This window comes from Periplaneta americana, chromosome 2 (genome assembly GCF_040183065.1).
Source record: "Periplaneta americana isolate PAMFEO1 chromosome 2, P.americana_PAMFEO1_priV1, whole genome shotgun sequence".
NCBI lineage: Eukaryota > Metazoa > Arthropoda > Insecta > Blattodea > Blattidae > Periplaneta > Periplaneta americana.
In genome coordinates, this window is record NC_091118.1 from 111,967,078 (window position 1) to 111,986,088 (window position 19,011).

At 35.5% G+C, this 19,011-nt stretch overlaps 1 protein-coding gene across 1 annotated transcript in view; it reads right to left on the reverse strand.

Annotated features, from left to right (window-relative positions):
* Positions 1–18,987, reverse strand: part of LOC138694505 (phosphatidylserine lipase ABHD16A) — a 93,353-nt gene extending 74,366 nt beyond the window's left edge. The window contains exons 1-6 of the mRNA XM_069818284.1: positions 18,726–18,987; positions 18,566–18,619; positions 18,125–18,364; positions 12,361–12,431; positions 7,419–7,585; positions 2,000–2,117 (exon numbers count right to left, since the gene is read on the reverse strand). Coding sequence (XP_069674385.1) covers positions 2,000–2,117; positions 7,419–7,585; positions 12,361–12,431; positions 18,125–18,364; positions 18,566–18,619; positions 18,726–18,803 — 728 coding nt within the window. The 5' untranslated portion in view covers positions 18,804–18,987. The remainder of the gene's footprint in view (positions 1–1,999; positions 2,118–7,418; positions 7,586–12,360; positions 12,432–18,124; positions 18,365–18,565; positions 18,620–18,725) is intronic.
* Between the last annotated feature and the right edge of the window lie 24 nt (positions 18,988–19,011).

Sequence of the window (19,011 nt, forward strand, 5' to 3'; positions counted from 1 at the left end):
GGTGAAAATTTTGAACATATAGGTTCTGCTCTAAAGATGAACCCTACAGAGAGTGTGAGAAGTATGTGAACACCAGAGAAGATTGCTGCTCTAAGAATTGCATTTGAGCAGATCGTTATTTCGCAATGATCAATAATGATTACCAAGCATCAGGGATCAACAGTAACACATAAGTCCAACAAGATAGAGTGCCAAGCCATACCACTGAAGTAACAATGCGACACCTCAAACATCTGTTTCTGAATTAACTCCTTTTCTGGTAGGGATATATTTCATAGCCAGCAAGATTGGCAAATCTAACAACTTGCGATTTCTTCTTGTATGGGTATTTGAAAAGCAGTCTTCAGTCATCCTCCACTACAAAATACTCAAAGACACAAAAAAAGAATTTGTCATGAAGTGTCTCAAGATGTCTTTGAGATGTTGCATCGTGTGATGGGCTCTTTACAATCAAGATTCGTAGAATGTGTGCATCTAAACAGAGATCATATTTTTAGGAATGTGGTTTCCGAAACTTGATAACTTTTTTACACAAAAAGAAAATAGTATGTTAAATACTTTATAATAACTGTAACACATTCTAAGACACATATCAGTAATAAATATCAAGGATTTAAAATCGCCTATTTTTTGGTCTGCTTTGTCGTTAATAATATTTAGTAACAGTCAAATCTCAGAGCTATAAACAGATTGTATCTTAAACATAATTTAAGGAAAATTCTTGATTGAAATTTTTTTCACCAATCCCAATCCAGACTAAATTAATTTCTACTTATAGTAGTGTGCAAGCTTTCATGTTAATGTGTTACACATGTTTAAGTTTATGCTTAGGCCTACATATTTCATTGTGAATAGTAGAAAAGTTTTCCGGGCTATGAGGCCTGGTATCCGGCATTAAGGAAAACTAACATCAAACCCGCCTGCGTAGCACAATTAAACAACACAACCCCGGACGCAGAGCGCGTGGAAAACAGCAAACCCGCCCGCGAAGCACATTCGAGCGCGGACCGAGGCGACAACAGCAAGCCCCCCCCCCCCTCCCGCACTATATATACAACGATGCAGCCAGCGCAGACTGTAATCGGCACACGCAGTAGAACCAGCCGCACCAGCAATAGACACCACTGAAGATGTTCACTGCAGCAGTGAACGAAACGTTTGGTCTCACAACCAACAGACCACGGCCTCATAGCCCGGAAAACTTTTCTACTATTGTCGCCGGCCGTGAAAGCCTACACTCCAATTCATTGTGAATGCTTTACTCAAATAACATGGCTGAAAGGTTTTATGTTTATGTTACACTTATGTTTAAATTTAGTTCTGAATGGCGTATATAGCTGTTCATGTGTAATGATATATCATTATATTGCTGCAAATGTGTTAATTAAACAGTGTGGATATTTTTCTTACATTCTATTTTGAAATAATCAATTATTCTGGAAATATAACATTCCGCCTAAACTGAATTAGAGATAAAATTAATTTTCTTAAAATTCAGGATGTTCCACATGCTTCGGGAATGTGGCAACCCTAGACCAAACTTGGCTAATAACAGTGGATCTTTAAGTGATGAAAGTCCTTAGCATGCCTTTCTTTAGAAGGAAATTAAAGTCAGTATATCCATTATCCCTGTCATAAATTTAAGGCACAGAAACAAAGTCTGCCCAGAGGAATCCATTCAAAGTTTACTTACCACTTTCCATCCACATCAAAAAACACTCTGACATTCATCATCGCCTACCATTCTATCATTCAGGGCAATAAATTCCTTAAAAATCTAGAGTTTTCAGACAAAATATGCCCCTTAGCCATTTTGCCCATCACAAATATCATATAATCTACTTGAGACAGAAATCCGGTTTAATATCCTGTTTTCAATTATTCATGTATGTGTCCATGATTCTGCACCATACATGGTATTGGTTAACAACAGTTAAATTAAAGGAAAGGAGCACTCTCTTATACCTAACAAAGGAAAATAAGCACATAAAACACTTACTTATTCCTCCTATCCACAAACATGGTATCCACCTGATTCCCATCTCTCGTCCACAACTTGAATCTCTCTCCCTGATTTTCATTGACTAGCTTTATTCTGCCTTGCAACAAAATTGGAGCTGAAATAAAAAGCGCAATGTATATTACACCTTTTTTTCCATTAGTCATCATATAATTCTAATTTTACAGAAGTTCACATCAACTGTAAAATTATCATTAAAAGCTACAACTGTACTTCGGAAACATATCAGAATTAATGAAAATTAAATTAAACAATTTTACAGATTTCAGTTCATGTAGGAATTAAGATTCAATGATCAAAAGATCAAACCAAAATTTACACTATCTGAAAATAGCAACAACACGCAGTACAAAACAGGAAATTACGTAACAATTAAACAGACAATGATCAGAATAAATATCGTACAAAATGAAAAGAATAATGAACACTGCATTAATATAGGGATGCGAAAGTATTGCCACATTCCTTTTCCCACAAGGTGTTTTGGTCGTACATTATATTTTTGTCACACAGTGTTCAGGTCGCACACATTTTTGTCACATGGTGTTTTGGCCACATATTACACAATGTTAGCGTTTCATAACAATATACAGGGTGTTTCAAAAATACGGGGCATAATTTCAGATATGTATTTCCCACATGTAGACAATCAAAATAGTTCATTACAACATGTGTCCGGAAATGCTTTATTTCCGAGTTATGGCCTTCACAACATTGAAATTCACCAGAACGTTTTTCTTTCTGCAGGTCGTTGCCGTCAAAGGAGACATTAAGAGGGCATTCTGACAATTCATTCCGAGGCGAAGGTTACATTCAGTGTTGTGTAGGCGTTAGACTGTGCGACATGTATTCAAATCAAGAGCTGGCAGAGATACACTTCATGTACGGTAAGGCGGACGGCAATGCTGTGCTGGCTCGTCATTTGTACCAGGAGAGATACCCACAGTGACAATGTCCAGATCGGAAGACATTTGTACGTCTCCATTACCGTGTGTGCGAGTATGGAAAATTTAACTCTCCTGGTTTGGGAAGGGGACGACCAAGATCTACAACTCCAGAAGTACAGGAGGAGATTCTGGAGGCTGTGAACATGACTCCTTCTATCAGCACACGAAGGGTAGCGTTGCAAGTCAATGTTCCTCATACGACTGTCTGGAGACTGTTGAAAGAGTATCAATTGTATTCTTATCATTTGCAAAGTGTACAGGCCCTGTCACCAGCAGATTACCCTGCATGAGATAGGTTCTGTCAGTGGTTCTTGCAGCAGTGTGGTGTAAACCCGAACTTTCCTGCCTTAGCATTATTTACAGATGAAGCACAGTTCACACGAGATGGCATAACAAATTTCCACAATCAGCATGTATGGGCATATGAAAACCCACGTGCAACTGTTCCATCTTATCACTAGGTGCAGTTCTCCCTCAACATGTGGGCCGGTATCATTGGTGATCGATTAGTTGGACCCCATGTACTTGTAAACAGACTTACGGGGCAGGCGTACACAAACTTCCTGGAAAACACCATACATCATGTTTTAGAAGACACTCCACTGATCAATTGTCAACACATTCACTTCTTGCAAGATGGCACTCCTGCACACTTCAGTCGTACGGCTTGCCGGTACTTGGATAGAAGGTTTCCTGATCGATGGATAGGTAGAGGTGGCCCAATTGCTTGGCCTCCACACTCAACTGATCTGAACCTTCTCGATTTCTACTTGTGAGGCCATTTAAAATCACTGGTTTATTCATCTCCGGTGCCTGATTTGGAATCCCTTCGGAATCGAATTGTGGCATGTTCTGAGGACATATGCAATACTCCTGGAGTTTGGGATCGTGTTTGCAGGTCAATGAGACATCGATGTGAGGTCTGTATTCAAGCAGGAGGTGGACATTTTGAACATCTTCTGTAATGACAACAATCTGCGGAAAGAAAAACGTTCCGGTGAATTTCAATGTTGTGAAGGCCATAACTCGGAAATGAAGCATTTCCGGACATATGTTGTAATGAACTATTTTGATTGTCTACATGTGGGAAATACATACCTGAAACTATGCCCCGTATTTTTTAAACACCCTGTATATCAGGTAATAATATTTAACTATTTTATAGTATCAACATTCCTTTTGGTCACACTTTGGATAGCATACTTTAAATTATGTGTGAAGAATTTCATTTTACTAGTTCTGGACGGGGTAGAGAAAAATCAATATATAAAACTGTTATGTTTTCTAATAAAAACGGAATACTTCGAAGGTGAGATTATCGCAAAGAATATAGCTTTATGATTACTATTTCTCTTGACAACAAACGAAGGATTCTGAAGAAGTCATCAGATCATATAAACCACACTCCAGACTGGGATCAAGTACAAGTGTAGAAGCAATGAAAGACAGAGCACACACACATCAAAGGAGACTGTTTCATCTATTGTCCAATAAGAGGTGATCAAAATAGTGAGGCAAACGTAAAACTTGCAAAAAAACTACTAAAAAATGATCCATACTATAAGAAGGGAGACACTGCTTAGGTAACCAACAAGAATTGATAGTCTGAAAGATGTACTTGAAAGGTACAGAAAAACTTTAGATAGTGAAAGATAGCTTCTATATTTTATTAGACATTTTCCAGGCCTTTGAAAGAAATGCAGAACTCTTAGTAATCATGAACTATATCGACAATAACTATTTGAGAGGCCGAAGGTGTGGAGGAGGTAGGCAACAACCACTCTTTCCTCTGGATACTTGGAAATGCTATCTATATTCCTTAGGAAACTTTTCCAGAACCATGAACACCTGCGAGGCTTGGCATTGTAGAATAAATATTTCAATGAGCATGGCTCATCCCTCTCTTTACCATGCCATCAAACAGCTTAAGGCTGAGGTCCTGAAATAAACAGGGGCATTGAAAGTATAGAAGCTGGGCACTAACCAATTAAAAAGAGAAAGAGATGCATTCAGATGGACACAAGAATCTCTCGTATTGTGGATAACCATCAAAATTATTCTTGGCTACATATGGGCCATATGCCATAACATAGCATGTTGTCAGTAGAAAACTATAAATCTACATCTAACAACCATATCTTGAAATAAAGTGTTGGAAATTTAGTATTAATGTAATTTTCTTTCGTATTCTAAATTACTAGTGGCTTATGCAACAAATGCTGCAAATTAAGTCCATAAGAAGTTCAAATACAAATTGTTCAGATTTATTTTCAATGAAGAATACCAGACATTTTTAAAGTTATTTGCTTCCATAATATTGAAACATAGTCCCTCTGAATGTTTTTTATGTCAAATACTTTCCCTTGAACCTATCTGTCTTCAGTTCTTGAGTTTCAATGCAAAAATGCAAGTAACAATGTCAGGACGATCAGCGAGTTTTTCATGTGGGAGTAATGCAGAAGCTATTTCAGGTCATTGCGGATTGTAGGTGAGAGTTAAGAAAATGTAAGGTTTGTCATGATTTGAACAAAAGACTTAGCATCTTGGTATAGCTGCTGCATGTGTCGTGAACTACCTGAAATGTAGAGGGCAGAATCACTTTTTCCCACTAAGAGAACTTGCTGAGGTGATCAAGAGACTACAAAATCTAGTAGGTCTCTTATTTTATCAGTAAGTAATATCTTTTGGTCTTTTCTTGGGAACTGTAATTTTTGCGCTTCCTCCAGAAAGTACTTATCTATCAAATATTCCTGGATTAATTTGTATGAGAAATGGTTAAGAACAGCAATCCAAAAGGTACAAACTGAAGTAAAGTCTTTTTAGTGGGCTTGTTTTGCTGGCGTGGGCACTCTACTGTAATTGTGTTTCATCAGGGAAGAGGAGGTAATATATTTAATTAGATCACAGTGAGGGCTTAATTTGTCTCCCTTTGTCTGCCATGCACAAATTAACGGTATTTTGGTGGCTCAACATCTATTGAGACAAAAACACCAGCAATGTCCTATGCTGTAAGTTTATTGTATCGCCATTGATCTAACCCAATATGATCAACAAAACTTAAATCTGCAGATGGCACGTTTTCTTCATTTGCCAATATTTGTCCTGCATTTTTGTAGGAAATAGCATAAAGATTGTTAACAACAATATCTGATAACGTTTGGAGTGTACGGTACCTGTGAATGCTGGACATCATTTTGGTCATGTAAAACGTTAGCATATATTGAATCAGTGAAGTATAATTCTTCATAAGCTCGTAATGAATTGTAAATGGCGGAAGATCAGAGACGTAAGTTATTTATGAATTATCCCGTACATTTTTAGAAATATAGGCTATTGTGAGGAATCTATTGCTGAGATGTGGAAAATGAGGCGAAGGATATATCAGAATTGTAGAATCTTATATGCGCCCGAAACAAAATTGTTCATCATAAGTCATTGGCAGTTTCAGTGTTTCATTCGTTGCTGGTTATGGAAAATGAACTTACTCATCATGGTAGCATGAAGTGAAATGGCCTGCTATTTTCCCTACAACAAAATATGCTTGGCAGTGATCACAAATCTAATTGATTAAACCAAAGAAATATGAAATTAATTTTGATGTAGTTTAAAGACACAGCTAAAATAGGAAGCATGACTAAGAAAAATTAGAGAATCACCCATATAAATATCTACATCACACCGCCATTAAATATAGGAAAAAGACCCACACCACTTGATTAGTAATAATATTTTAATAATATTGTTACCTTACGACGCACGCGCGCGTGCACACACACACACACACACACACACAATCCCCCCTCAACCCCCCCCCGTTACTCAGTAAATTATAGAAATGAAGATCTATTTTAAAATATTCTTTCTCTGCATCTATTTATACGAGGCGCGTCCATAAAGTAACTTTCCCACTCGTCCCACAGCTAGCAAACCATATGTTGCGCGAAGCGACTGCGTGTACATGATAGAGTAATGTCCTGGCATGGTACATGTGCTAGCGGAACTTACCGAGTGCACTCAGTAGCTTTGTTGCATTAGTTAAAAATGGACGTTCCTATTCCAACTCCCACCATCTGTGAAGTGCAGTCAGTGATAAAGTTTATGAATGCACAGGGCATAGCGCTGATTGAAATTGATCGTCAACTGTGCCAGGTCTAGGGCCTAACATCATGAGCAAGCAGATGTTGCGTTGCTCCACAAGGTCGTCTGTGATGATGGCTGGCCTCCCATGCCACGTCAAGCACATTTTGGCGCCCTGCTGAAAATTGTCTACAGCAGCAACACACCATCTGCTTGCCCATAGACCTGGCACACATCAATGTAATTCAGTGCCATCCATGGGATGTTACATTGCATTTCGTAAGACCAGAGACGAAATTACAATACAGACAATCTAATTTTTTCTCAAAGTAAATTAACGATTTTACCCTGAATATATAAACACAGACACTTACCCATCACATACTGCAGCATGGAAATGGAACCTGGGTACACAAGCCGCAAGCCAAATGTGTGGGCCACCAAGTAACTGATTGCTTGGCATGGCATTGCAAACAGCCACTCCATGGCAGTCCGACGAGGAGATGGTCGATCCACATAAAGACGATGCTTAGTCTCATCCCTACCATCAAAATCTCATATTAGTGTATTCTTACATCATAAAACTGATCTTCAAAAATGACTACTAAATATCTTAAGCTAGAGTCATATACTATATGACTGGGTAGATATTCCACGAAGGTGCAGGTATGTATAGAGTTAATTTTTCAGCTTACACAAATCTGTCAGTCATAACAGTAAATACTTTGATAGAGAAGTAACAGCCATAGAAACTTCAATACAATTACTGTACAGAATCAAATCACTAAGTAGTCATGTCATACTCAATAACAGAAGGGAATTCTCATTGATAGGAAAAATCAAAACGAATTTTTTAAATGCTTTAGAAAAAGCATCATTGATTTACAAAAACTAGAAAAGTAGTAGTTACACAATTGATTCCTGCACCATACGAAGTTTATGGAAATGACAGAGCAGATAGAATAACTTCAAAGGGACCATAAGTCAATATGCATAAACCTCTGTACTAAGCTTCCATTCATTGGAATTAACAGTATGTAAGATAAATTTTATGAAGTAATACACCGCATTATAAATAAAATCACTCTCACCCCTATATTTTCGTTATTTGTACAAAATGTTTGTATACTCTCTAAGAAAAAAAAACAAAATTTCCGTCTCAATAACAGCCAATGGGAGTTATCCTCAACGTTATAAGGAACATAATCAAACTACACAACAATTCAACCTATGCAGAACACATCACAAACTCCAATCACAACTACAGCAACATAGACACTGACATAAAAATACTACACATCCAGCCAAAAATCCAGAAACTTGACACTCTAGAACAATATGAAATATACAAACATACAAAAACACATCCCCCAGCTCATCCTGAACACTCAACTCAAATTCAAAAGACACACCTTTTTCGACACCATCATGAACACACTCCATCACAACAGAAAACCAGAAGATAGCACAGGACCTTCATTAGGCTTTGGAAAATGAAGAATATAACTTCGAAACTAGACAGCCAGGTAATTTCTTCATATTAACACAGTGAAGAGTTATAAAGTTAATCAGTGATTATAAGTGTTAAAAGTGTATACAGAACAATAAAGAATGTTTTGTACCATAAGCAGGGTGCAAATTAAGATTTCCGATGAGGGGGGACAGAATCCTAAAATAGAGAATACCTCGTTGGCATTGGACCTCAGATTCATTTCGTCATCATTAATTCACATATCATAAATTCGTCGTCATGCATACAATAGCCTAGGTTAAGTTCACGGTGTGGCATGCTGAACATTACAAGCATCCAACCATATCGGAATTTCTCCAAACTAAATGTATTTACATATTTCATCATTTGCATCACTCCTCTTATCTTAATACACAAACTGATGACAACACAGTGACAGAGGCGACCTCAACCCGATTCGATACAGCTCAATGCTTGGTCACACTAAGTTGCTTGTCTTGCATCTTGATCATCATAATAATTATATCCATGAGAAGACTTAAGATAAGATGTGTAATTCCTAAGTTATTGACTGCTGTCAGCTTCCCAGTGTCATACATCAATATTATTTTCTTTGCTTACTTTATACTTTATAAAGTATTAAACCATTATAGTTTGTGAGGGGGATAGAAGTTATCACTGGCAGGAATGTTAATATGAATTTATGAAAGGGAGATAACTTTCCAATAGGGGGTAAATCCCCCTCATCCCCCTCCCCCCGTTAATTCACATCCTGACCATAAGAAGCCCAAACCCATATCACGTCTTTAAATCATACTGTACAAGTGATCATAAAACCGAAGTAGAGAATATTGCCACATCCAACTTATTGCCATGATATGACAGTGCAGTGGCATACGCAGAATTTTGTCAAGGATGAGAGTCATTATTAAAATTGTTTACAATTCACATTATTAGTATTTTAAATTTTGTGTATTATTATAATATCATTATGTTACGGTATATTTATTAATATTATTACATATTTATATTAAAAATATGGACTGTCAAACGCACAAAATGTTAAACATTTCACAATAAAGTCAGAACTCAAACTAACAAAAGGTGAATACCACTCTTAAAATGAGTTTAAAATTGACAATGCACAATATTTAACACCTGCACTGCAGAACTGACAAAACAACCTTATGTGTTCTCCATTGCCATGCTCTTGCTGAAAAAAATGTTGTCCTCCCTAAAAGAAATCTTGAACACTTGAACAGAAGCATAAAAATGATTAATTTGATCAAATTACAACCTAAGAATACAAGGCTATTCAAAATGATGTGTGAAAACATGATGAATCTACATATCTTTATTAAACATAAAATTAATGTGGCTTTCTTATGGCAAAACTCTGACCCATTTCTTTGAAATGGAAAATGAAGTCAGAACCTTTCTGAAAGAAAATGACTCCTCTTTGGAAGACAAGTTTGTGTAACGAGTGTTGGCTCATGAAAACTGGAATACTTTGCAGAAATCTTTAGAAAGTTAATGTCTTCAACCTCTCACTTCAAAGAAACCTAGTAGACTAACAGTTCTTCACATCAGGGATAAAGAATAAGCCTCTAAAAAGAAAATCAAGATCTGGCTGGAATAAATGAAAAATCGAAATCTAGACAGCTTTCCAATTGTAAAATAATTTACAGAAGAAATAGATTCCAAGATACCTGGAGATACTTTACACGAATTTCACGTTTGCTTGACAGTTTCAAATGTTATTTTCCACAGGAACTCCACAAAAGATGAAAGAAAACTTTTTAGTTGTAAACCTATACTCTGCTGTGTCGGAAAAACGAATCTGTCTGACATCACAGCAGTATTAGTGTTTCGTTTGACATCAGATTCTGTGATGAAAGGACATTTTGTAACTAAGAAGTGGCATCTAAGAGATGAATTGAAAGTTTTGTCAGATAAGGCGAAAATCATCCTTCTGCCCTTTGCAACAACTTAACTTATGTGAATCAGGATTCTATGCCTAGGTGACTACTAAAACAAAATACAGATTCCAGCTCAATGGAGAGCCAGATATTTGGTTTCACCTGTTCCAAATTCAGCCAAATATAGCACACTATGCAAATCAAAACAGTCCCATCCCACACATTAGAATCTAAGTTCCTACTGTTATTTTTCAATGCCAAGTAAAATGGTTTTAAATATAAAATATATGTGGGTAACATACTGTGGATTTACAATTCCTACTTTGCATTCTTTCTCAAATGTGTTCCCCTACTTTACATTTTTTGTTATTTATTTGTGTACTCGAATAAGTTCCTTATTTTTCTGAAATTAGTGGAAAAAATAAAATTTCGAATGAAATAAAACCTGATGTTTAACATGCTCAAGTGCTTAAAAATACTTTCTATAGCCAATAATACTGTCATTATATTTATTACTTATAAACACGCTATAGAAATGATAGAGGAGAATATTTGGTGAATTTCTGTCAAAGAAATGCATTGATTGTTGGAAATACATTATATTCCAACAACATAAACGTAGAACGTACACATGAACATGCCCAAGGGACGAAAGGAGATATCAGAGAGACTATATACTGGTACAGGAAAGATTTCGAAATTGCTTAAAAATTCAAGGACTCTACAGGAGCAGATATTAACTCAGATCATGTCCTGCTGATAGGCAAAGTAGAATTCGTCTGAAGAAGATAAGAGGAAGACAGGTGACGAAGAAATTGAACATGGAAAAACTGAAGAACTGAAGAGGGAAGAATAAAATTTGAAGCAAATTTTCAAGAGAAAGCCACTACACCTGAGAATAGTAAGGAGTACTGGACTCATTTGAAAAGTTGTATACAGACAACACCAGAAGAAACAATAGGATACACAAAAGGCGTGAGAATTAAGAAACCTTAGTCACAGAAAAAATGTTGGAGAACATGGAGGAGAGGAGAAAATGGAAAAACATCAACACAAAAGATAGTAGCCTAGAATAAACTACAGGAAACTAAACAACAAACTAAGAAGAGAAATTGATAAAGCAAAAGAAGACTGGATGAAAGAGAAATGTGAAGAAACATGGACATTACGACGAAGTGAAGAGAAGCGAATAGAAGCATTTGAAATGTGGATATGGAGAAGAATGGAATGTGTGAAGTGGACACACAGAATAAGAAATGAAGCTGTGCTGGAAAGAGTGGGTGAAGAAAGAATGATCCTGAAACTGATGAGGAAGAGGAAAAGATATTGGTTTGGTCACTGGCTGAGAAGAAACTGCTACTGAAAGATGCACTCGAAAGAATGGTGGATGGAAGGAGAGTTCGGGACAGAAGAAGATATCAGATGATAGATGACATTAAGATATATGGATAATATAAGGAAACAAAGTGGAAGGCAGAAAATAGGAAAGATTGGAGGAAGTAGGGTTTGCAGTGAAAGACCTGTCCTTGGGCAGAACAATGAATGAATGAATGAATGAATGAATGAATGAATGAATGAATGAATGAAAATGTCGTAGCCCTTTTGCCAAAAACACAAATTAAATGTAACATTCCAATAATTTTTAATAAATTTCAATGGAAAAAATTAACTGTAGACGCAGATTAAAATTTAAGCTATATATTCAGAATTAGAAAAATAATTCGTGTTTTTCCTATACAATAAAAATATCAACTAACACCTTGAAAAATATAGTTAGGTAAAAATAGACAAAAATGCACAAAAATGCAACAATAGTGCTCTGCAAGGAATCTCTCTTCTGAAAAGTGCTTCACAATTCAAAAAGTTTGGAAACAGCTGGTGACATAATGTGCAGAAAATACACACACGACATTTATTGCAACTTACCCTTCAATGTCAGACCACTTGAATTCCACTGGCCATGCATAGAATTCGAAATCATATTTTGCCAATGCTTTCTAAAAATAAAATATAACAAAACATTGTATTAATATTATGATAAAAACTCACAAGTACAGCAGGAGTCCACTTTTAACACATTATCTTTCTAAATATATATTTAACCTGTGCCTTTTCACTTCGTCCATTCATGCAGTGTCATATCTTTCATTGAAACAATAGTAACAGTATATTCCTACTACAAGAAAAGAGTAATTAGAATAATAGTGGGTGCCAAATCTAGGAAATCATGTATATAATCTGAAAACTTTGTAACTAATCAACAGTTCACAGCATAAATACGCGACAAAAAATTACTTTCATACTCCATCGGCAAGTGTATCATGCTATCAAAAAGGAGTGCGTCATATGGCAGTAAAAAATTTTAATAGCTACTTATGGATATAAAAAATGAAACTCAAAACATAAGATTATCTAGGGCAAATTAAAGAAGTACCTAATTTCTCACGCCTTCTATTCTGTAGGTGAATTCATCACATTCAACAACGCTGCATGAATATTTCTGTGTTGTATTAACTATTGATACTAAAACTTTGTGTTGTACCAGTAGACTATATTGTAAAACTCTTCTGTATATATTTCAACTAGACTGTGACTATAATTAAGACTTTATAGTACTATTAAGACTTTTTTTTTTTTCGTTTGACATGTTCCACATTCTAGCTGTGAAATGATGTATGAATACCATGGAATGTACGTAAATAAATACAACACAATACAGTAGTATCCTACAGTTAACTCTTCCTTCAGCGACCTTCTTGACTAAATGACACATTCAGAACTAATGAGATCAGAATGCAACTCTAATGGAGCAAAGGTGCAATCAGAATGGTTGAGACAAAAACAAATACTCAGAGAAGACCTAACTAAAAATCTCATGGATTGTGCTAGAGACTCAATTACAATTTTATTCTCTGATAACAGACAACACATTGAGCTACAACTGAGCCATGCATCTTGTCTTCGACTATTGGTATGGAATGAACGCTGATTCAGGAAGAAATGGTGTCCACCCAGCATAGTGATGAATTTGGAGTGTTATAATGAGCAGCAAAATCCAACTTCGTAAGCCAACTTTAACAAGTGGGGGGATCACTTTTCTGACCACATACTAACCCCATAAAGGTTGGACGCTCACTCACCTCTGAGGCAGTTAACTGGTCGGTCTTGGCCCGCAATGGTCTGTAGAACCACGAATTTATTAATATATATAGGCCATTTCTATTGCACCATTGCTCTTTTACAGCCATATCAATATCTAACTACTGTAACACTAAATACTTTCTAAAGTTTGTACGGCAGTAAGCCTAGTATGCAAAGAACACACTAATTTGCAGAGTACAGTTCAAAGATAGCAGAGTATCCCTCCATATCCTTGGAATCTATATCTGTGGTTAACCTCGACGGCAATTTTTTAATGTATTTTAATGCCTAGCATCTTAATATGAGAGTTCTATAGAACATCTAGAATTTAGTCAAGTCCTTTATTCATAGACAGTTAGTAGAGATATAGCAAACGCATTTAATAAACACTACTCAAACTCTCACAGATTACATCCCAATACTAAAAAAACTGACAAATTTATCAAAAGAGAATTACATAAAAATAATAAAAACAATATTACTAGTACAAAACCTGAAATATTTCATCAAAATTTTACTTCCAAAGAATTAACTCTAGCTACACAAAATTTAAAAACCAAGAAATCTCCTGGCCCCGACAATATTCATTCCGAATTTTTTAAACATCTGGGGGAAAAAGCCAAGTCTGTACTTTTATCCATTTTCAATTTATCATGGAACACCTCAATTCCTGCAGCTTGGAAAAAAGCAATCATTGTACCAATTCACAAAAAAGGGAAACCTGCTCATGATGTTAATAGTTATCGACCAATAGCACTATTAAGCATGATAGCAAAAACCATGGAGTCCATGATCTCCAACAGATTAACTTGGTATTTAGAATCCCAAAATCTTTTATCACCAAGACAAGCCGGCTTTCGACAACTACACTCTACCAATGAACAAGTCATACGCCTCGGCCAAGAAATAAAAGACAGTTTTAACAAGAAAGAAGATACCTTGGCAATATTTATTGACTTTCAGTTAGCATATGACTCTGTTTGGAGAAATAAATTATTACTAAAACTCCAGAAATTAGGTATCTCCAGCAATATGTTCAGATGGATATCAGAATTCCTTAGTCAAAGAGTCATTGCCACTAAATTCAATAACTCACTTTCTAGTTACAGACAAACATATCGAGGTCTACCTCAGGGCGCTGTCCTCAGCACAACTTTATTCAATATTTATATAAATGACTTACCCTCCCTATTAGAGGAATCAAACATGAAAACAGCACTATTTGCAGATGATATAGTTTTGTGGACTTCCGGATCTTACAGACATAGAGACAAAATTCAAAATTCTGCTCTTAAAGCTCTAAATCAACTACATGAATGGAATACATCAAATTTGATGACACTCAATTTAAGCAAAAGTAACTACCAAATATTTTCACTCGGTAAAAAAGAAAGAGAATTCAATATCCAATACAATGGTCAACACCTTCCTAGGACTTATGAATCCAAGTATCTCGGAGTTATTTTCGATAGTAAGTTAACATGGAGCAACCATTTGAAATACATTTCTGAAAAAGCTCGTAAAAGATTCTCCCTTCTAAAAAGACTAGCAGGAAAGAAATGTGGATGCTCTAGGAATACTTTGAACACTACATACAAAATGTTTATACAGCCAGTGCTGACATACTGCGGAGAAATTTTAATTACTTCACCTTTCATAAACGACATAGAATATGTTCAAAACCAAGCTCTCAGACTCATTACTGGTGGAATCAAAATAACTCCATTAGATTCTATGAGATTCCTCATTAATATTAACAGCATCAAAATGACAATAGAAGAAAAAGCACTGATTCAATATGAAAAACTTATCAGATTACCAGGAAACAACTGGCATTCATACAGTCCTCTCTGTAGATTGAAAACTCAAAGAAGTTTCATATCCATTGTTCAAGAATTAAAACAGAAAATCAATATCCCAAATTTAAAAGAAAACTTGCAAATTAAACCAAACCAAACCAAACCAAACTCTATTAAATATAGAATATAATCTAAATTTAACAGAAGAAATACTGAAATCAGAAGTAAACACTGAAATACTGAAACAATTGTCTTTAGAGACAATTAATATTAGGTACCCTCCACAAAACTGGCTTCATTTATACACTGACGGATCCTTGATCTCCAGAGAACAAGGTGCCGGTGCAGGTGTTACGTGCTGTCTCTTCTCACTTTATAGATCTCTTGGATAAGGAACAACAAGTTTTGATGGTGAAATCACTGCAATAAGTGAAAGTCTCAGGAATCTTCTATGCCACATCAATAAATTTAGGAATGCAGTTATATTGTCAGACTCCAAAGCAGCTATTCTATCAATAGTCTCTAAACACACACCTTCATCTCAAACAGCAGAAATAACTAAAATGCTCTCTCAATATCACTCAATAAAAGAATTGTATTCCAATGGATGCCATCCCATTGTGCAATCCTGGGAAACGAGAATGCGGATGCTTTAGCAAAGAAGGGCAGCACTGCCACTTACAGACCTGTTACTAAATCTACGTATTACTCTGTGAAAAGATTTATTAAATCTACATACTTAGACTTCAACAAACAAAATTTGATAACTCAATCCTAAGGAAAAAAATGGAACTCTATGCATCAAAATCCACAGTTAATTCCCGATTTAACACGAAAATCGTCTGTAGCTGCATTTAGATTGGCAACAGGCCATGATTGTTTGGCCAAACACCTACATAGAATTGGAATATATCAGTCCCCTAACTGCCCATTGTGCAACTCAAACCAAGAAATGGATTCGGAACACCTCAAAATCTGTGCTTCAGTGGCTGGTCATGATAATATCTTTGAAAAATATTGGAGTGCAAGAGGTCAAATGACTTTATTGTCAAATGCCTGGCATTAGAAAACAACATATTCATAGACTGTGGTAATATCAATCACCACCATTGTCCTTAGTGTTATTACCCCCACTATTTACTTTTCACTGTCCTGACATACGCTGCAGTAGCAACCTACCAACAGGACATTTATAGGATTTGCTATTATCCGCGGTTCCGTGTATCCCCCGCTAATAAGGGGTGATTAGATCTACTGTATTGGTAGCTGATTTAAACAAAGGCTTTTTAAAAAGATAATAATTTTATTATATGATAAAGTAATCTTATTTCAACATGACTTTTCAGGCATGCCATGTGACACAATCCCACTTTCTATTCATACATATATCCGATCAAGAAATATAATTTATTAATTAATCAAATACTCAGAACATTGGATCTTCTCCATTTGTTTTCTGATAGGTTTTATCTGAAACGGTGATAGCTTTGCTGTTTAGTATGTGTTTCAGTTCATAGTTGAATCTTCAAGAAATGTATAATGTGAAATAGTTACAGTATACTGGTAAGCTTATTCGTCCTGGCATATCAGAAGGCCTGATCCTATCAAAAACATAGCTGCACACAAACATAGTTTTACATAACTGTCTCTGCTCATGATAACTGTAAATAGTCTCAATTTTAATACTAAAGAAAAATGTGTAAAAATATATATACTGTGTATATATATATATATATATATATATATATATATATATATATATATATATTATATTATATTATATTATATTATATTATATTATATTAACTTCATAATTATGTGAATGAACTAATTGATGAGTTAAAGTATACTTAGGAATTTCCATTGTAACATATATCGTAAAATAAAAAATTAATTAACCATGATGGGCAATTTATTATTTTAATACTTCTAAAAAATACATCTTAGGAACAGCTGCATTTTCCTCATCTGTCACGCTCTTCGTAAGACAGGCCAGGTTAATCCGTAAGTACAGCAGAAAGAATTACTAAAATGAATGGCATCTATTACCTAGTCATGATAATTATGCCGACAATGAAAAACTTATTGTCCAGCAGCGTTTAAAACTGTTTCTGTTGAATGAGAATCATTTTGTGGGATTTCTGGTTATCTGGTGTGGACAGAAGAGCATGCTCGCTTAAAGATATCCTGTGTGGGCTTGAGACATAGTAAGAGAGATAAATGAAAGACTCTAAAGACATAGGTACTTGACGATTATCATGTACTTACTGACACACAGAGTATCCCTAAAAATTCATGCTTTGGATGGGACTTTAAGTTGAAAACCCGAGCTAAAATAAACTAGGCCTATCTGAAATAAACTGTGAATGTTCTTCAGAAATCTCAGCATGTATGAATTTGTCGGCATTTTTTAGTAACACAATTTCCTTAGGCTACATTTCGTACAAGAAAGTGAACATTATCAAGAAACTAGTGATAGTAATATGGCATAAGTTAATGTACCTAGGCCTATTTCCTTTGCCTTCACTATATTTTCCACAATCTTACTAAGGACTGATATCACGCGACTATAAGGAAGTTATGACAACTTTTCCCTACATTCGGTCCCAAAAGTTGTACAAGAAGGAATAACCTTGAAGTTATGTACCTCTCCATATTTTCCTCTATTTCGATTTATAGCCTAATTAAAGAACACAATTTCAAGCATTCCTAAATGATTATACAATACACTAATAATAACAGATGCAAACCTTGGTATCTTTATTGAGTTCCTTCTTGGCAGAATTCAATGAATTCAAGAAAGAAATATATGTGTGGTTATTTGCTCTTCCTATTCCTCGGAGGCAATATGAGGCTGCAAGAATCAAACCAATTCCGGTGAGGAATTTTGCTATTGTAATAATTCCGTCAAATACGAAATATCCTCTTCGATACAAAACTGTAGCCAGTATAGGAGAAGTGTACAGGCCAACATTCCACATCACAAAAAGCTGAAAAGATGAATGTGTATATGTTTATGATACGTCAGAGAAACATGACATGGTACTTTCATGTGAACAAAAGCCACTAAACGTATTAAACACTCAGGTAAGTTTATATTCAAAATGATAGAGGCCTAATTATGAAAGTAAACCAAAATTGTTACATATATATGTAGTGTAATTAATATTATCAGGATAATATTTTCTCACCGAATGAATAACCTGATCGCCCCATTTCTCCAAATGTCCTGCTTCATATAGAGTCTGAAAAGTAAGGTTAGGCTGTAGAAACAAAATATAGAAAATATATACAAATGTAAATGTTCAGTGATTTATGTACCACAGTATTCAATTTACGTCATAAACTCACATCAGGACGTCTATCGTCGTATATTTTGTACAATCGTGGACTAAACATGCACTGCCAAATCAACTTCATAGCAGCCATTTTTAAATTTCACATAGAACTGCCTCCCATGACAAGTTAATTAATAATATGAAGTTTCAGAATTACTTCCCATCAGATGTGAGAACGGATGGGAATATCGATCATAAATGTTGCTTAACTTGCAAACACTATTGCCATCTACACATTATAACAGAAGTTCAAGTCCAATGCTGTATTGACTGAAGGATCGAACAGATTAGCTTCGCTC